This window comes from Bactrocera latifrons, unplaced genomic scaffold, assembly GCF_001853355.1.
Source record: "Bactrocera latifrons isolate USDA-ARS-PBARC rearing strain unplaced genomic scaffold, ASM185335v1 scaffold_89, whole genome shotgun sequence".
Taxonomy (NCBI): Eukaryota; Metazoa; Arthropoda; class Insecta; order Diptera; family Tephritidae; genus Bactrocera; species Bactrocera latifrons.
The window spans coordinates 207,320-227,380 of NW_017537589.1; the positions used below are offsets into that span (position 1 = coordinate 207,320).

Here is a 20,061-nt window from a genome sequence, read left to right on the forward strand (position 1 = left end):
GCAGTACCCGCCGGGGGAAGCAGAGGAAGAGGAAGACCTCCACTCCGTTGGAAGGACCAAGTGGAGAAGGACCTGGCTTCACTTGGAGTATCTAATTGGCGCCACGTAGCGAAAAGAAGAATCGACTGGCGCGCTGTTGTTAACTCGGCTATAATCGCGTAAGCGGTGTCTACGCCAATCAAGAAGAAGAAGATATTCATGTTTATCAATATTATTACAGTGTATGTCATACTGATAGATTTTATAACTGAAAACTGACTACAGCTTATACCAAAATACTGTAAACACTTTGGGTTTAAAGGCTTCATTCAGATTTACATCTCAGTCGGCAGCAAGTAAAGCCTTTGTCTTTGGAATATGAATATTCTCAGGCATATAAAAGAAGCAAAAAAATATCTTTCATGGCCCAAAGGTATTTTTGAATAATCAAAGAATTGAATTGAATCTGCAAACACTCGATACCAAACTACTTAAAGCACAAAGGTCTAGCGGATTGACGGGCATAAAAATAAATAAATATTACATATGTACATATGAAGATACTAAAGTCTGGCAAGTCTTATCAACAGACGTGCATGCGCATATATTTATAGATTCGTACACATGTAGGTCCACGGAGTGCTCAGAAAAGGAGCTGTCAAGGACAATGACAATAAAAGCTTAAATAATAAAAGTAAACAATAATCATAAAAAATAAATAAAATGCGGCAATAAACACATATTTGCTTATATATACACAAGTATTGGCAAATATGGTCTGAATTGCGTCGACGTTGGTTGACACAGGACCGGCGCTGGCAGGCACTTCCTCAAGTGTTAAGCCAACAGTGACAGAGAGTGCACAGCGCGCGTTATAAAACAGTTAACGGCAAAGAGTTTAAGTAACGTCATGACAAGTAGCGAGTGGCTCTGAGGGCGCTGCGGGCCAGTGGTAGGAGGTCAGCGACGAACTTATCACACTAGACTCACTGCGTTTAAGGCTGAATTGTGGCGACATATGAGCACACTTGAACTTTTTATGCGTTATTTGTGTGAAGCACACGAGGTATACTCTTCCAAATGCCAGTATGATGCGCACAGTTATGCATCCATAGGCGGACGCGCTGTTAACCAAAAGGGTTGGCTGCCGTTGGCAACCGCACAAAGCGATTTACTGGCAACAAGACTGTTGACAAAACAATCATCACAATGACTGAGAGGCAGGGTCAGCGACAGTTGGTCACTAAATACTACATTCCCCCGGTTAACATTGGCAGCTGTCGCATTCGATAAACGTATGAGTGATTTCAATGGAAGAAGGAGCTCTTAAATTTTATTTTTCGCGAAACATTAGCATTCGAGCATTGACTTTAAGGCTAGTTTATGAGCTTCTTAAATTGAAGATATATTTGTAGATAGCGAAAAATAGTTCGATAAAGAGAGGGAGAGAGAAAGGAGAGATCGAGGGAGCCAAAGTAAGGGAGAATGGAATGCAGGAGAGTTAGAAAAAGAGAGCAAATTATCGCTTATCGCTGAAATACAAATTGAACGATCGGAATAAAGAACTTGTGTGGAAAGCTTTGTCATTTACCTTCAAAAAATCTTGGCATAGATTTTCATCTAAAGCAATGGTGAAATCTCCGACGAAATTGTCACATCGAATCACTACAAATGTATAGCAACCGTACAAGAAACTCCTTGATGGAGTTTGAGGAAGCTGCTGCACGAAAGAAGGAAGAAGCCAAAATAGAGCAGTTGCAGTCAGTAGAAGACGACTATATGGGTTTCGATATCAACGCTGACCAATCGAAATAATTTGTGAAGGATATTATGGCTTTGGTGCCTTTCTGGTTTTTGTCTATAATTGATGACGCCAGTCTACTGAGCGCCATTCACTTGAGAGTGGCCAGAAATGATTACTTTACATATGACCCAATGAAAACAAAGAAGAAGTCTGCTGCGTGGATCCCAGCGATTTGGTTTGTTCGATTGACCACTCGCTTAGGTTTTCCAGAATCCATTTAAATATATTTTTACAAGAATTGAAAGACAATTTCATATGTTTCGCTAACAGACACAATAAAAACTCTTTGAATGAAGCGCTCAATTTAGAGATAATATCCAAAAATAATACTTTCGAACTAGTTTACTTTAAAATAGAAACTATAATATATACTTTACTAGATTTATTATTTCCAACAACACAAATCCAAAATTACTGCACAAAACCCTTCAAATAATCACAAGATATACATTCTCATATATCAATTTCAACAGACAGCCACGCTGGAAGTGGTGATACCACCAGATATTGTCAATGAGGAGACATCCGGTGACATGATGGTGCCCGAAGGTGGCTCAGCGAAGTTGGTGTGTCGAGCGCGTGGTCATCCGAAGCCTAAAATCACTTGGCGGCGAGAGGATGGACGAGAGATCATCGCACGCAATGGCGCACATCAGAAGACCAAAGGTAAACAGAGAATTATACAAACATTTTTGTACTATATACAATAAATACTTATTTTGAATTATTTTTTATATGGCATACTCAATTTTGCAACTATGAACTCATAAATACTATAATTATCGTTATAGCTTTGGCCGTTGAAGGCGAAATGCTGGCGCTGACCAAGGTGACACGTAGCGAAATGGGCGCCTACATGTGCATCGCCTCGAATGGTGTGCCGCCGTCAGTGAGCAAACGCATGAAACTACAAGTGCATTGTAAGTGAACAATTAAACATTTTTATTGCAATATTTTGTAATTCCCAACAAAGGCTAGTGGATTATATTTGCCGGTATGCTTGTGCTGATTACTATAAGATAAGTAAGTGAGAGAAGTCTGGATTGTAACAACAGCAGATTAAAGGTTAATGAAGAGTTCATTTATAGTACCGGTAACGAAAAGCCACCCTATCTTCATAGAAAGCAGAGCTATTCTTGTTTATGATATTCACGTTAAACGTGACTACCGTTTTAAATTCCCAGTTTAGAAATTGGTAACTTTTTAAAGCAGCATTTGCATGTTTATAAGATCTACGTACTCGCCAAATATAAAATATGGCGGTTATAAACTCGGCCATATTTAGCTCTTGGCGTCTACTTAGCATAATGTATCGGATTGTTATCAGGAACACGTTGCAATTTTTTTTTCCATCAAACAGAACTTTTATATTTCTAAGGGTGTAGTTTAGTCAGACAATTCAAACAAATCGAAACTTTTTTTCTTTTCTTACTTTTCTTTTAAATTACACCCTGCCCAGAAAGTATCGGAAATTCATCATTTAACTCTCCCTCTTCTATGGAAGACAGGTAAATTGTTTTCCTAGGTTGGTACAACTGACATAATCATAATTAATACGGATGTCTATAGCAGCTGTTTATGTCAGTCAACCTCAGCTCTCGCGTCGAGTTTTTTTTGATGTCTTCAATTAACCCAAAACACTTTTCCCCAAAGCGGTTCTTTGTGTTACAAGAATAACCAGAAGACACATGGAGCTAAATCAGGTGAATACGCTTGCTCAAGGATATTTGTTGAGTGTTTGGCCAAAATTTAACAAAAATACAATACAATTTTTTGTAAAATTCGACAAACATTACTGAGGTCGACTGACTTAAAGAAGTGCTGTAAGCATACTGGTTGACAGATCGCCCTAATTTTTATAATTTATATAATCATAATTAAGGACAGTTATGCTAACATTAAAAAAAAAAAAATGTACCTGTCTTCCATATAAGCGGGAGATGAGAGGGGGAAATGAAGAATTCCCGATATTTTCTTAAATTACTTTTCACTTGTATTTGGGTTTCTCTGTTAAGGCTCATTTTTAGATCGCCATTCATTAGATTGTTGAACAGTTCTTGAATTGTTGATCCCACCCTCTAATAGGTTTAATGTACATATCTTCTCACCACTACTGCTATAATAGCCAAATTTGCTTATTCTCATAACTATTACCAATAGGTGAAAATGGATGAAATCGGATGATAATTCCGACCCATCCGGTACTGTTGAAAACTAATAAAAGCGGGATGAATCAATAATTATATACGTCAGAGCAGCTAAAATTTACCTCCGAAATGGTAATTGGAAGGCTTTGTGGTAAGGGCGTAAAACTTGGACGTTAGGTGTGACACCGAACACTTTTTGGTGAAATCACATGTCCGACCAATTGCGACTAAATTTAGAACGTGACATTCTTCTCATATGCCCATATCGGTCAATGTGCGAGATATATAACTGAAATTCAGGGATTATGTTTTTCTGGCAATGGTATGTCTGTGTGTCAAAATTTGGTTGAATCGTGTCAATACTTTAAGGGAACACAACGATTTTCGAACTTCCAGACAACTTTATACCAACGGCCAATATGTGAGTTGTCTCAATGAAAATGAGAGAGCGTATTTTACTGATAACAGTGTATCTTTGAGCTAAAATGGATAAACTTGTGAGAAATCATTGACCTAGCCCCCCAACATCCGAGTGAATTTACTCGATATGATAGGCGATTGTAAGTAAGGTACCTTAGGGGAGGGGGTAAGGTGTTTGCGATTTATTTCTTAAATGTGGATTGAGTAATTTTTTTCGGACCTTTTGTACATTATTGGGCACACTTGTGACAATCTAGGGTAATTTTTTCATGCAGAAATATTGAAGCTTAAGCTGGTAACACAGTTTCTCCCAGAACGTCTTGAGAAAAACCACTTTGCGGTGTCAGCTGGATATTATCCGAAAATAAAAAACCAAGAAAAATTAGTCAAGTTATAATCAAATCTTCCCCCATCGTTATCTGATAATGTGCTTTTATATTTAAAAATTGTTGTCGTTCATTTGATGGGGTGGAGGTATTTTTTTATCAAAAATGTGTACAAAGTTTGAAACGAAACGGTCAAGTAGTTTTGAAATGACAGTGAACATGGACTTTGAAAAAGTAGTTTTGCGAAAAATGCATTTAAAGTTTATGAACTAAACAAGTGTCGAAAAAAATTACCATAAATTGTCTAAAGTGTGCTCAATAATTTACAGAAGGTCCGAATAAAATTACTCAATTCATATTTAAGAAATAAATTCGCAAAAAAAGTATTTTTGTTTTTACCTTAAAAACCTTAGCCCCTCCGTTAATGAACTTCAGGAAACAATTTATTAGTATTTGTCATATTAATAGAAGGTAGTATTGGCAACAATAGATAAAGTTTGATCGATACTGCTCTCAACTCCCATATAATAATTGGGTTTGGTGTAATGAAATGGTTAACAAAAAAAAAAAAATTATAATAAAAGAATCAGTTGCGAAAAAACGTTCGAAATTTGAGTATCTAAAACAGAATACGCCCTTAACGAAAATAATTAAAGTTCTATTAATTTAAACACTGAATACGTGAAATAAAAACTTACCAAAAATTTAAACCTACTTTCGGCTTCTCACTTAAACGTTTTGTCTAACAAGTCTATGTTACAAGCATCTGTATATACAGCTGCGAGCAGTGAAATAGTAGTGGGTGTTAGAGTTTTATATTTATTTTTAATTTTATGCAATATAATTAATTTTTTTATTTTATGCAAAACTATAAAAAATTTTAACATCAATTGAAATGGAAAAGTTTATCATATTTCCCTGGCTACGTTCATTAATAAAAATATTTTCATTTGAATGGGTGTAAGATATATTTATTCACAAAGTTGTGTTTATATATGAAATTTGATGGCAGCAGTAAATTTTTTTTTTTTTTTTTTTTAAACTGAAGGATTTTTGGAAGTTCCGTCTATACGAGATATTAGTACTTGGTAGCATGGCCATGATTTTTAATAACAGCAATACAACGCCTCTTCATAGAATCTACGAGACTCTGGCATCTATTTAGTGGTATGTTCTGCCATGCTTGCTCCACTACGTTCCACAACTCATTGTTGTTTTTGGGTTTGTCATTCCATACGGCTTTCTTAACGTCTGCCCAAAGGTTTTCAATGGGATTGAGGTCAGGGGATTGAGCTGGCCAGTCCATGACCTCAATTCCATTGACCCGAAACCACTCCTATGCCACCCTACTGGTATGTTTCGGGTCATTTTTCGGCTGAAATATCCTTTTCAACGGGATGTTCTCTTCAACAAATGGTATCATAATATACTGCATTATATCCACGAATTTGTGCCGATCCATTATGCTAGTAATCTTGTGAATTGGGACTGCACAAAAAAATTGGGCCTGTAAGAAAAACACACCAAACCATGAAATTCAAACCGCCAAGCTTCATAGTTTTGTGCTGAATCTGGGGTCGTACTCTCTACTAGGGGAGCGTCTTAGATACTGACCGGACCTTTTACCGCCGTATAGAATAAGTTTCGATACGTCTGTCCCCAAGATGTTGCGCCATTTCTCAATCGGCAAATTCTCAATCGGTCCTTTGGCAAATTTAAGGCAACTTGCTATAAGATTTTTTTTAATAACGGTACTTATCGAGGACTGCGGACATATAAATTATGTTCATGTAGAAGTCTTCCCACTGTATGAACACCGCAGGCCAGGTTCAGTGCATTCCGAATCTTCATAGCTGATATTCTAGGTCGAGTCTTGGCACATCTTACAACTATTGGTGTAAAATTCTCGGAAGGAATCCATATTGCGCCCCTTTTTTCGTCTTTTTTTTTATAAATAATTGCATTGTGAGTCGTTGTGGCTTAACACCCTACAATTCTTTTCACTCCCTTGTAGGATTTATCGTTGGTTATGACAGATTGAATACATTCTCGTTTTTCGTCACTGCAGTGCTTCCCGCGGCCCAAAAAAATGTGCAAACTCATATTTTTTTTTTTTGCTTTTTGCATTGAATAATTAATAAAAGATCTGGGAACTTACTTTTCGTTTGATAAAATAAAATTTTTTTTATTAAACATTGTCTGCTTGCAATCATCTCATCGTTCACTAGTATTCTATTGCTCGCTCATAAAAACAGATATCCCAATAAAATTGGCGTTAAAAACGTAACGGTAAGTAATTCACACTTATTGTTGTATATAACAGGACCGTTATACTTCAGAGAATATAACTAAAATAATGATCGACGGCAATATCATAAAAGAAACAAAATTTAAAGCARAACTCTCTTGGCCAATAGGCACTACTATTTCAATTCTCGCAACTGTATGTATACATATGTACATATATTGTCAAGAATAAATACTTACAGCGAACAGATGTTGCCATTTTATCAGCCGAAATCATCGGTAAACAAACCTGAACAGAAGCAACAAACAAGGCCACAATAGCAGCTTAGAAGCACTATGTGGAATCATTAAAAATACAGAAAAACTTGTTTGTTAACAAACAGATTGACCAATGTGTGTATGTAACTATGTATCGAGCTAACTAAGCACATCGATACGTCCGACATACACATGCACATACATCACCTACGAGCAACTGCTGCTCTTCGGCAATAATCTGTGCCAACATTTTCAGACAACAAAACCAGCAATGGAAGGACAGCAACCGACAGAGCGATGGAAGCAACAGCAACACAGCCGCTAACATAAATAGAAAATAAGTATACATGTATGTGTGTAGTATAAAGAATGTACCATGATGCGGACAGGCAACTGAACGAAAAGTCAATAAGTCAAATTGCTAACAATAGCAACAAAAGTGGTTAAGGCAACAACAGTTAGAGACAACAATGATCAATGCTACGGTTGACCGAAGACCAGTGGCAGCAACAAGCTCATATGAAACACCCACACATGCTTACGTAGCTACATACATATGTATGTTTGCATGCGCTTGAAGTTTGCAGGCAAACACACGACATATTTGCAAAATGTACATATGTCTGTCGCACATATCGTACATATGTATATGTATGGCTGTGTGCCTTCGTGTAAACACACTTGAACACTTGATCAGCCTGATTGGCCATATGTTGCCTGTTGCCCAAATTACCCGGCTGTCGTTGGCTGTTGGAGCAAAACTTTCTGCCAGCAAAAAATGGAAAAAGTTGAAAAAGCTAATAGAAATATAGGAAACTAATGGCTGCGTTGCTAACAACAAATTTTAGCGTTGAATTGTCTATGGATTTTTATTATTTCCTTTTCGGTTGTATTTGATTTATTTATGTTCGACCGCAAAAGCGGTTAAGACTCTCTGGCCAGACATGATATACACACAAGTACGTACATATATACACAACACATATGTACGTATTCACAGTATGAATTTAAATTAAAAATTTTCACTTATGTGCTGGCTGGTTGAGATTTTAAATAATTATTACAAAATATATTTATGACAGACTTATTCGTCAAATATATTTATATGGAAGTATAAATAGAAAGAACCCAACAACTAATCCATTGAATTTTTTGATTAAAATGAAGTATGATGATGAATACATAAAAAAAGAAAAGTAATGAATGAAAATAATGAATTTGATATTGATCGGCCAGTTTGAATTGCAACTATGATGTCCTACAAAAGTCCGATATCGGCTCTTCGGTCACATTAGCATCATCTTGGAGAAAACAGTCTGTATGCAAACCTTCCAATTAATATCTCGAAATCTGACGCACTAATACGCATATAGTATGGTACACATTCGAAGAGACAAAAACGACGAAATTGACTAAGCTTGTCACGCCAATTATTTATATATGTATATTACGGTGTTTTTTTTTTTTAACTATTAATTTTTTTCAGTCCCGTCACGATATTTTATTGCAAATACCGTAAAAAAATAGCCCTTAATATTAACATTAAGAACTGTACCAAGGTCTGTAAAATTTTTTCATAGAAAATACACTACAATCGTGAGTTTTTATCTTTAAATTCCTGTAGATCAGAGGTATTTTATGGCATAACCTTGACTTTAGACGCATATTTCTCATAATTGAACTCTACAAAAGTGCCCAGCGTAACAAAGTCGTAACTCACAGCGGCGAGGTAGTACGGGTCTCTAATCCCGATCTTTTCCAGCTATAGAAAAAATGTACATGACAAATTTGTAGGAAATTTTATTTGCTAGAAAAATGGTCTGAGGTCAAAATCGCTATCATTAATACTTCTCGAGATATTCAGCTTTTTAAATAAGGCTGTATGCAATTCGTCAATGGACTAATTTTCAACCCTATACTACATATTGCTCCGAATGTAAGTTATCTTAAAGATATTAAGTAGATATACTACTGTGAGCAGAAAATAGAGAAAAAATAGAAAATTGTAAGTAGGAGAACCTTCCCGTTACAATTAAGAACTCATTCTAGGAGAGGCTTCCTTAAAGGTTTCTAGGAACCGATTTTTCAGAGTACCAAAGGAAGAAATTTTTTTTTTGAATCACCCTAATGTACATATATCTATTCACTAAAAATATATCATTAGTTATATATTCTTTCGAGAGACAAAATTTTAAACAAAATACTTTACAAAAGTATAAATCTGAGTGGACAAAACTAAAGCAGCCCCTAATATTTGTTAGGAAAAACAGTACCACGCTACTGTAAAAGTACGTTATTTGTTGAAGACGTTATCAATAAACCGTTACAAATATTATTGAGAGATTTTGTAAAAAGATTTTTGACGTCGTCACTGTACAGTGGCGATTTAGAGTTTAAGGATCAAAATTGGTGGAAAATACTTATTCAGCCGACTTTACAAATAAAATAATAAGTGATTGGCAAACGACTTATTTCAACATAAAATTAGTTAAAAATATTCATTGAATAGATAAGTTGTGCCCCGATTAATAAATAAATTTCAGCAAACTGGAAATTTACCTTTACAGCTGAGGAAGACAGCAAAAAAACAACATAAAGAGAGCATTCATTGATCCAAAAGGTTACCCAAATTTATACTGTAAGTCTTCTCCAATCAAATACAGAAACACTTTTGTTTATTAATTAATGCACCAACAATTAGAAGACGAGCTGTTGAGGGCGGGTTGTTCTGTTGGCAACCCGTAAGAAAATCCTTTACTTCAGCAAAATGTTGAAAGGCCAAACTCATATTTGCGACAGCTCATCTCGATTGGAGCATTCAGAAATTGAATACCATTTTATTCTCAGACGAATCGAAATATAATATTAAGAAATCGAATGGCTTAAAATGTCTGAGAAGGCCGAGAGGACAAGGACTCAAACTGAAGTATTATATTGCGACCATTAAATATGGCGAATGTAATGTTATAGTCTAGAGCACTTTCTCTGGACACGGGACTGGACCTATTCATATAATAAATGGAATAAGGGACCGGTTTCGTTGCACCGACGTTTAAAAAAAAAAAAAGCTACCGTATGCTAAAAAGGATATGCCACTATAATGGTGGCTCCAGCAAGACAATGATCCTAAGCGTAACTCTAGGTATTGAAAAACTTGGTTGTGAAGTTACAGAGTTGATGTTTTAGATTTGCAGGCGTAATTACTCGATGTTAAATCTATTGAGAACTTATGGGAGATCGTTAATTCCAAAATAAATATGGAAAATTGTAAAACCAAGGATCAACCTTTAGAACGTGAAAAAATTGCTTGGTATATCACACCACATGATTTATAGTAAATAATTTAATTTCTTCTATGCCTAAAATATGCGTTTCAGTTACCCAAAATAAGGGATTTGCTACTATTTTTCTTAATTTTCAAATATTATTTTGAAATATTATTTTTAAACCGATGAAAGGGGTGTTTTAGTTTTGTCCAGTTAATTTTTAACCATAAATGTTTTTTGTTGTTTTAACTTTTTAATTTTGAAAACTGAAAATGAAAAGCTTTATTTTAATAAAAATTTATAAGCATTAGCGTTTTATTGTCTGAAAACTGCTAAGTTCGAGCTGAACCATAGTAGGGCGGCTTTAGTTTTGTCCAATACTGTATTTATAATAAATACATATATCTCAATGAAATTCGATAACCACTCCTGAACTCAATTAAGCAGTAATTATAAAATACTAATATTTTCGTTTTTATTTCCAGTTCACCCCTTGGTACAAGTTCCCAATCAACTGGTCGGTGCCCCCGTTTTAACCGATGTCACATTGGTCTGTAATGTGGAAGCATCACCGAAAGCAATCAACTATTGGCAAAGAGAAAATGGTAAGCAAACAAATTACAATAGAAAATGTTACAACAATGACAACAAAACAGAAAATGACAAAGAATCGTAAAGTGTAAACTTCCTAAAGCTGAAAACTCCAAACCCAAATGCACCAGCAGTAAAAAAAAAAGAGCAACCGTAAATCAAAATCCCCAAATAAATGCAAGAATTGCGAAAAAATTACAAGTTGGATTGCAAGCAACTTGACGCTAGAAACAATTTGCAGCTTATTGACTTCGTGCCATTGAATAAATGAAGTTGCAACGTGCTAGTTGTGCAGTACCGGCAACAACAAAATTGCGACAAGTGAGTGACTGCTTTCATGAACTTGCCACACTGACCGAGCGGTCTCTGCTGACGTCTGTCATGCTATTTTCTACGCGACAGTTCATTGTCACCCTAAAACAAGCTGCGCACGCAAAAACAGAAACCTAAAACCACTGAGGAACTGCAACAATGTTGTGCCGCGTTTTTTCATCTAATTTTTTTTTTCTTTTACGTTCACTGCTCTAATGAATGCGCCTTTAAAGTCTTTTTATGCCGCCTTGCTTGACTTTTGTTAAGGTCAGCATTTTTTCGCTGATTTGTCATGCGTTCGACTTTCCTGAATTCAACATATTTTTTCTGAGTTTCTTTTACTTCATTTGTTTTTAGGTGAAATGATTATCGCCGGCGATCGGTATGTGCTCACTGAGAAGGAAAATAATATGTATTCAATAGAGATGATTTTGCATATAAGACGCTTGCAAACCAGTGATTTCGGCGGCTACAAATGCATTTCGAAGAATAGTATTGGCGACACGGAAGGAACGATACGATTATACGGTGAGTATGAAATCAAAGGATTTGCATAAAAAACTATTATTTAGTAAATTATTAATATATTTTTCACCTTCTAAAAAAAATATGAACTAAGACTCGTATGGGCGGGCCACAACTGGATAATCGAATGGAGGGTGGTATCTTTTCAAGAAAATTAGATACACCGGAATCGCCTTGCGAGTACTAAACTACTACAGTGTTCTTTAAGCGGAGATCACAGCAATTAAAGAAATCCTTGTTATTCTGACAAAATGGGTGTTTTCACCAAGAAATATATTTAAATAGACAGAAAGACAATCGGCTTTGAAATCACTATAGTCTCTTGGGGTTTAATCGAATATAGCGAATGGAAGTCTTGATCAGTGAACCTAATATAATATTTCACGATAAACTTGCAATTAGCTAAAGGACATAGAGATAGTCCTGCTAACCGTCAAGCAGATTAATAAGCCAGTACAAGCATCAACCCAGAATAAAACTCTGACAAAGAGGGAATATATATATACATATGTCTCTGGCATCTTGTGGCCGTTTAATAGATAAATATCTATTTGGTATAGCTGAGCCTCGCTGTAGATAATCCAAGACTGTTTCAACCAGCAAACAATCGTGACATCTATGGAATATGGGCCGCACATGTTGGCTATTAAAATTCAAAATGAATGATACAACCTTAATAGGAGTGCTATCAGGTCATTGTAATATTGGCACATTTGTCAGCAGACTGGAGATGTCGGTAAAATAAGAACGATCCTTGATGCAAGTATGTAGGATTTGACAGGGTCGTAAGAGGGAGGATATCAATTCTCTTCGCGTCGGTGACACTCTGTTAACGTCGTGGAGAGAGTGTGTGAGGGTTCTGTTAGACGCGTTCTTTCCTATGTCACAGGTGCAGGTCCTCAAGAGGGACCTGTCCTTCAAGTTGGGGTGCGCATTTGGCCTGGTTAGGACTATACGGTCCACAGGTTTTGATGGTTTTAACGTGCAAAATCTTGTGGATTTTCATTCCGGAATACCTAAAGGCAGTTGGGGTGCGCATTTGGCCTGGTTAGGACTATACGGTCCACAGGTTTTGATGGTTTTAACGTGCAAAATCTTGTGAATTTTCATTCCGGAATACCTAAACTCATTTGTAATAAGTGCGTCTGGAAGGGATATTTTCCACATGGGAGGAAAAGTGCTCTGAAATCTGCTAATAAAATCAGTAGCGGTCCTCGTTTTTATCGATATCAATCTTGGAAAAGTGCTGGAAATAGTTATGGTAGAAAGGCTTCAGGAAGTAATGCCAGGACGCATTATAGAGAATACATGGTTTTATGTTCAGAATGTTGTTAGGGAGAACGTCAAGAATTATGCATGTCTTTAGCATATTTCTGGGTTTGAGTGTGCCATTGCTGCGAAATGATTAGATTTCCGATGATGCCTTGCAGAGGAAGGGAAATCTAGGGAGCAAGAGGCTTTTAGATGATAGTAGAGTTAGGTGTAAGTGGTAATACCGTTGGGACAATAGCTCTTAGGTTTGTCGAAGGCAACCCAGACTTAAGATTCTGTCTTAGTCTCAGTTTTCTGCTTACGGTTCATGGGCATCTGAATGCACTTTTTTAACTTTGTGAAAAGGAAATGGCTATTATATATGACATTAATTATATAATTATGTACTTTAATCGATCTACAAAATCTCAACATCCATACAACTATATTTATTATTTTAATAGAAATGGAAAGACCTGGCAAGAAAAATCAAAGAGAAGACGATAATGAAGTCACGGTAAGTACAATTCTCAGTTATATATTTGATAAATTGTTCGATTAAATATTATATTCTTGATGAATGTCATGGGGAAGAGCATACTAAAATTTTAAGTAAACAGTAAAAATTATCGATAATATTTTCTATTTACGAAAACAATTATTACGAGCGCAACTAAGTTCCAGCTGTTTGTCAATAGATGGCGCCAGCATTTAGTCCATTTTCCGAGTCCATTTTTCGATTTTGATTTATTCAAAACGCTATAAACTTAACCAAGTCATTTGAAAAAAGACTGCATTTCCTTTACTGCAATGACTTTGTTTATATGTCATAAGCTTTTGGTTATGCAAATAAGACCGATTTTTGGCTAAATAATCATCGTTTTGCGGGAAGTGTTTATGTAGTTAAGGAAATCGGCGGCTGAAGTACATTGGGAACTCTAACTTGCTGCCGCAGGTGAAACAACGTGGCGTGATTGGTTTCGTTGCTGCAAAAACAGCGATTCCGATATAAGTCACGGTCCGCATAAAGGATGAAGACCGTCAATCGAAGACGTACGTTGGTCCAAGAGAATCCGTGTCAATCCCAAGAAGAGCTTGTTTTAGCATTGGGAGCCACCCACCAAACCATTTCAAAGCGATTACATGCGCAAGGAGTAATTCAGAAGCAAGGAACTTGAGCTCCTTTTGAGTTGAAACCAAGGGACGTTGAGCAATTGCTTCGATGGCAAAAAGAAGGGTATTCATTAGAGCAATCAAAAAAAAAGCCGTGTCCAGCCGAGCCGACCGGAGCACTGCACGAAAAGCGGCGGTGCCACACAACGCTCGGCCTCTCGTTGCCAAACCCGCTAAAACCTACTCTAAACGCTTAGACGAGAAGAACTGCCTCACCGCCTACATTTCATAAATATTGCACTGTGGGATTATTATTTGTTCCATTCGGTGACATCGAAAAATTGATTTACTCTTGTATAGCTTTGCCAGAAAGAATGGGAAAAAGGAAAAATAGCGATGAGCAATAAAATTGTATTTTTATTAGACAAAGGAAGAGGTAGAACTTAGTGTCGCACCATATACATAATACTATTATTTTCTACAGTTGGAAATCAATTAAGAATTAATTAAGAATTAGATTACTAATTACTAAGATGAATTATCGTTCAAGAAGGGAGTTTGCTCGTGATTTTGACAAGAAAACTTAGTGACATTATTCTATAAGGATTTTCGCCTACTGTAAGACCGCAACTAAAAATATTATTTATCTACTTCACAGAAAAATGACGCGTCACTGAAAGATAATCGTCACGAGGATGGTTCGCGTAATCAAAATGGACGCCTCTACAAGGAGCGCGGCAGCGATGCGGAGCTGCAAAGTGGCGGCCAAACGCTCAGTCGGCGATGGAGTACACAGTATTTGCTGGCACTAACTCTATTCGTGTCACTAGCAACAAGTGCAACGACAACAACAATAACTACTAAAGCAGTTACAATGGTAAGCAGACGAAGTCTGAATAATTTATAGCTCAAAAATTGAAAGTAAGCCCAAMAAAACACATACATACATACGTACGAATGAAACCAAAAACAAAACCAAATGCGTAGCAAGGAAATATAAAGTACACGAACAAGCAGAACAGCAGGCATAAATATAGTTAAAATAACGACTCAATAAATAAATGTAATAAATAAATTAAATTAAATTATAGAAATATGCAGAAGAAATATGGAATTATAGCGGTATTGGCGTAAAGCAAACCAAAAAAATAACTGAGTTAAATGTTACCTCTCTAGCGAAATGTGTTTCTATGACAATGACTGTTGACTGTATTTTTTAGCAGCTGACGTACATATACATATGTAATTAGCGAAGAGTTGCTTGGCGGCCTTTGAAGTTAAACAACCCAGCAAACTTTAAAGTGAATTATATTGTAGTTTAGCTACGGAATAGAAAAGSAAACAAAGAAAAATAAATTAACAAAATGCTTTGCATAAGTATTTGTATTAGTTTGCAAACATACATAAATATCAATGTGTAGATAAATTTTGCAGTACATATATAGAAATGTATGAATGCTAGATATGAAATAACCGTCAGCCAAATGCAGTATTACGAGCATTTTGTTGCAACAGAAAACAAAAACAAAAAGGATGAGAGTTATAGTATACTTATGATTTAGGTGTAAAGAGAAAATGCTTATAAAGTAGTAACCACGCATCTTCTGTTATTGTAAATACTTTAAGTCTAGGCAAGATACACTGTATATATGTTTGCACTGTTATCCAAAGCAAGTTCATACCGAGTATAATAAGCAAGTTAAGTTAGTTTAATCAAAAATTTAAATGGTTAAGTGTTTAATCAAAAACTAATCTAAAAAATAGATTTATTTAAAATAAAAAGTTACGACATAGACGATGCTTATCCAACTGGGAATTGTCATGCTTCATAAGAATATTTTAGGACTTCTGTCTTTTTTGTCAATTCCAATTAAGGTATCTAACTATTGGATTAATCAAAGATAATACTTAGTTAAGGCGTTTGAATTTCAAAAATATATATGTATATATTTTTTTTTTTTTGCCTGGGAATTATTTGCAAGGAGAAGCTTTAGCCTTAGTCTACATATTTTCCTGTCACTTTTTTCGATGAGGGCTGTCGCACTCCATACTTTAACAAATCCACACCTGTTGGAAGCTTATCATGTGCGGCACAATCTTTTCAGGAACTAGCTGCTCTCCTAAAAGTTTCTCTAGTTCATCTCTTTTGTCTTTATAATGTGGGCACACAAAGAAAATCTGCCACGCGTTCTCACTACAGTTTCTACAAAAAAAAAAAGCAGTCAAACGTACCCAGTCAGGAACTATGTCAATTAATAGTCAGTTTCACCGTGGTTTCTCTTTACCCATAATTGCCAGTTTGTGATTAGCGTGTGTCGAACATCGAACATTACCACCGCGCAGTTTCTTTCAAACCATCTGATTCCTGCAATGACCTTGCTTGCGACTTCCATACCAACCATATTGATTTTCAGCAAAGTCTGGTGATTCTCTTTTTAGGTATTTTGCCTATGGTAACCAGCATGCATAAAGGTCTGTAGGAGCTTTTCTCCTCTGCTGGTTTATTTGGATTTTGTATTAGCACTAGCCGCTGTTCTTTCCAATTTCTATTTCACTCCATCTCATAAGCATTGCGTATAAAGTTCCGTAAACTGGCAAACTTGTGTTTAGTTTTAAAGATAGCATGAGTTATTGAGAACAAAGATCAAATTCTAAAAATCAATCGTCATTTTCGCCATGCCCTATCGTGTAGAGGAATACCGAACGAGAGATAAGACGGCATTAACATAGTTTAGCGAATCAAAAGGCAGTGGCTGCGCTGGCCAGCTTATGTTGTCCGAATGGAAGAGGATACTTCAGCTGTGAAGGTTTTCGAATTCAGTACCGGTGAAAGCAGAGTAAGACCTCCACTCTGGTAAAGAGATCAATGAGAGAAGAACCAGGTTGAAATTGGTATCTCGAATTGGGGAAATTAGCGAAAAGAATAAAAAATAACGCGCTGTTGTTAACTCGGCTATAATCATGTCAGCGGTGTCTACTCCAGTAAAGAAAAATTGTCCGACATTTTCTTCTTGATTTTGGATTTCAGATATTTTAATCAGAAAATTTTTGCAATCCGTTAGAGACATTTTTTCGAAGATCCTCCTGGATAGCAGCTAAAGGTGAAGGAATCCAGGAGTTTTCACATTCATATTAAATCGCCGATTATTAAATTTAGGTTACCTTATTAAAAGCTTGCAATGTACAGACTAATATATTGATCCTTTGTAATGCTAGAAGGAGAAGTATTCGTCGAACAGGACGTCAATGCTTTTTGCGAACTGCAAAAGATGCTAGATGTCTGAGATGAGTTCCTTGTAGAGAAGAAGCAAAGGAGGTGTTCTAGCCTCTACCCCATACCCACTTTCCTGCATCTTCTACAGTCTTTTCGAGACCATGTGAGATTGTTATTTTAATAGCCGCTTAGCTATCGACGGATATATGGTGTTGTTATTCTAGGAAATAATTTGATTACTACGATAGGTTTACAATTGAGAATTAATGCTCCAGCGAGATCTTGATAGAACAAGGCTCAGTTACTCCTACAAAATACCTTCCGTCAAGATGAGCATTGTGCGCAAACCACTTTGGTTGGATTTTTTCTAAGAATAATATAGAATTACGGTACAGTTGAGTTGAACAACATTAACGACCGACAAATTGTAATCAAGTTTCGTCACGTATGAAACAAGCAAAATCAAATCCGTCAAGTAAACAAAATAATAGAGGTTTGACGGGATTTTTATAAGGATCATTTCATGTAACCCTAATCTTTTCATCTTGAATTCGTGTTCTTGCTTATATGGTATATAAAATAGATATAGGATAGATAGATCATAAACCCGAACAATAAGATACTTATTTTCAAATTCATTCTTGTTTTGACTGCAGCACACTTATTTTACCCTAAGGAATCCAAATACTAATTTAGCGCATGACATTTAATTTCTAGTTGGATAAAATGCGTTACAAAGATACAAATAGATGTATGTATATTTAAGAAATATATATAAATATGCATTAATTTATAAACATTAAATGCTAAATCAAAAACCAACAGCATAACCAAAAACCTTAGCAACGACGAATATATACATACGTAAATGTAAATGTTATAAGAGTATTTAGGCAAGAATTAAATATAATTGTAAATCCGTATAGCAAATATTCAATAAGTAAATAAATAATATAGAAAATAATAAAAAAAAATCTACAAAATGTGCCAAATCGAAATAAGTAAAATATGTAAGTTGAAGCTCATAGGGCATAACTCAAATACTCTCGGCAGCATTTGTGTTTCTGTGTGTTCTGTGACCATCGGATTATCAAAATATATATTATATAATAAATTAAGTTAGACAAACGAGAAATTCTAAAGTCGTACATACTTTATAATTTTAATTGCAGCTTTCTTTGAATAAATTTTTAGACAGCAATATGTTTGTATTTGTAATCTTTTAGTTCAGAAAATTGGCAATATTCGAAAAAGCTGATCTCAAATTGGCAAAAGGGAAAAAAAAGTTGCATTTATTCCATATAACAAATTCTTTAACAATATAGAGTTATATACATATATACATATATATATAAATGATCAGGATGACTAGACGAACTGAAAATTGGATAACTTTCTGCCTGCCTGTCTGTCCGTGGAAGCTGTAACTTAGTATGAGCGTTCCTTGGCAAAAAAGCAAGGATAATAAGCATTGGGAAACCAATGCATTGTCTAAATGACGATCTCGACAGAAGTATAGTAAAGAAAATAAAAACCCGATGGAACGAGGTACCTGGGTGAAAAACTGCAAAAGTCATGTGCAAAATGGTAGATCAAAAGTATACAGATTTCTATTGGCACTCAATAGAAGGGACTGTAGGAACATAATGGCAATACTAACTGGTCACTGTCTGGTGTCGACACACGCCCGCAGGATGGGGCTGACAGATCGAGAATACTGCAGGAAATACCAAGGAGGAAGCTGGACACCAGAGAAACAATAGAAATGGAAACAATCTTGTGCACTTGTCCCGCATTGGCAAGATTACGCTGTAAGCAGCTGGGGTCCTCACGGTATGATACACTGCAGGAGGTATTGATAGTGATGCCGTAGATTCTGTTAAAATTGGCGTGAAGCGCAGGCATTCTAAAGGATGACTTCTTCTCATGGACCAAAATTAATCTATACGTGGATTATTGTCCTTCCCGAGTAACCTAACCTAACCCAACATATCTCGGGACTTTCTCGACAGATTTCAACCAAATTAAGTAGACGACATTACTTTAATGTTCCTAAGTCACAGTGTGAATATTTGCGCGACCAGACTACATCCACGCCTACTTTCCATAAAACACAATTTTTAATTACTTTTGATTCTTTTGCTTTCCGATGTGCAAATAGAAAACTAATCAGTATGACGCGATAAAAGTTTGCACCTTACTATTGCCTTTAAAGTATGTCACCTTACGACCAGAAATTGTCCAACTCGAATCAAAATTATTCAACCCCCTATGTGCGGAGTACGCGGACCACAGCACCTGTAGTTGACTTTCGGCAAACAATATCGGTCAATGAATGAGTTGTTTAACTGAAATTCAAAAAAAAAAAATCTTTCCTGTTAATAGTATGGTACGCTTTTGTTTCATTAGTAACGTTGAAAGAGTGTGTTTTACTCATAATAATGTATCTGACACAAAAGAATAAAACTGAGCGAAAACATAACTTATCCCCATATAACTATTATCAAAACTTTCAAACACGCGGCTGACTTTACTTCTTATGATTAATTATTGTATGTGAAGAAATTTGATTAAAAATTGGGCACATTCCATTAGTGCGTGGTGTATG

The 20,061-nt window shown here is 35.9% G+C and overlaps 1 protein-coding gene across 1 annotated transcript in view; it reads left to right on the top strand.

Moving 5' to 3' along the window:
- Nucleotides 1–20,061, top strand: part of LOC108977401 (neuronal growth regulator 1) — a 52,559-nt gene that overhangs the window by 18,326 nt on the left and 14,172 nt on the right. Inside the window, exons 4-9 of the mRNA XM_018947068.1 lie at nucleotides 2,257–2,449; nucleotides 2,575–2,703; nucleotides 10,933–11,052; nucleotides 11,708–11,878; nucleotides 13,591–13,643; nucleotides 14,898–15,116. Of these exons, the coding sequence (XP_018802613.1) occupies nucleotides 2,257–2,449; nucleotides 2,575–2,703; nucleotides 10,933–11,052; nucleotides 11,708–11,878; nucleotides 13,591–13,643; nucleotides 14,898–15,116 (885 nt within the window). The remainder of the gene's footprint in view (nucleotides 1–2,256; nucleotides 2,450–2,574; nucleotides 2,704–10,932; nucleotides 11,053–11,707; nucleotides 11,879–13,590; nucleotides 13,644–14,897; nucleotides 15,117–20,061) is intronic.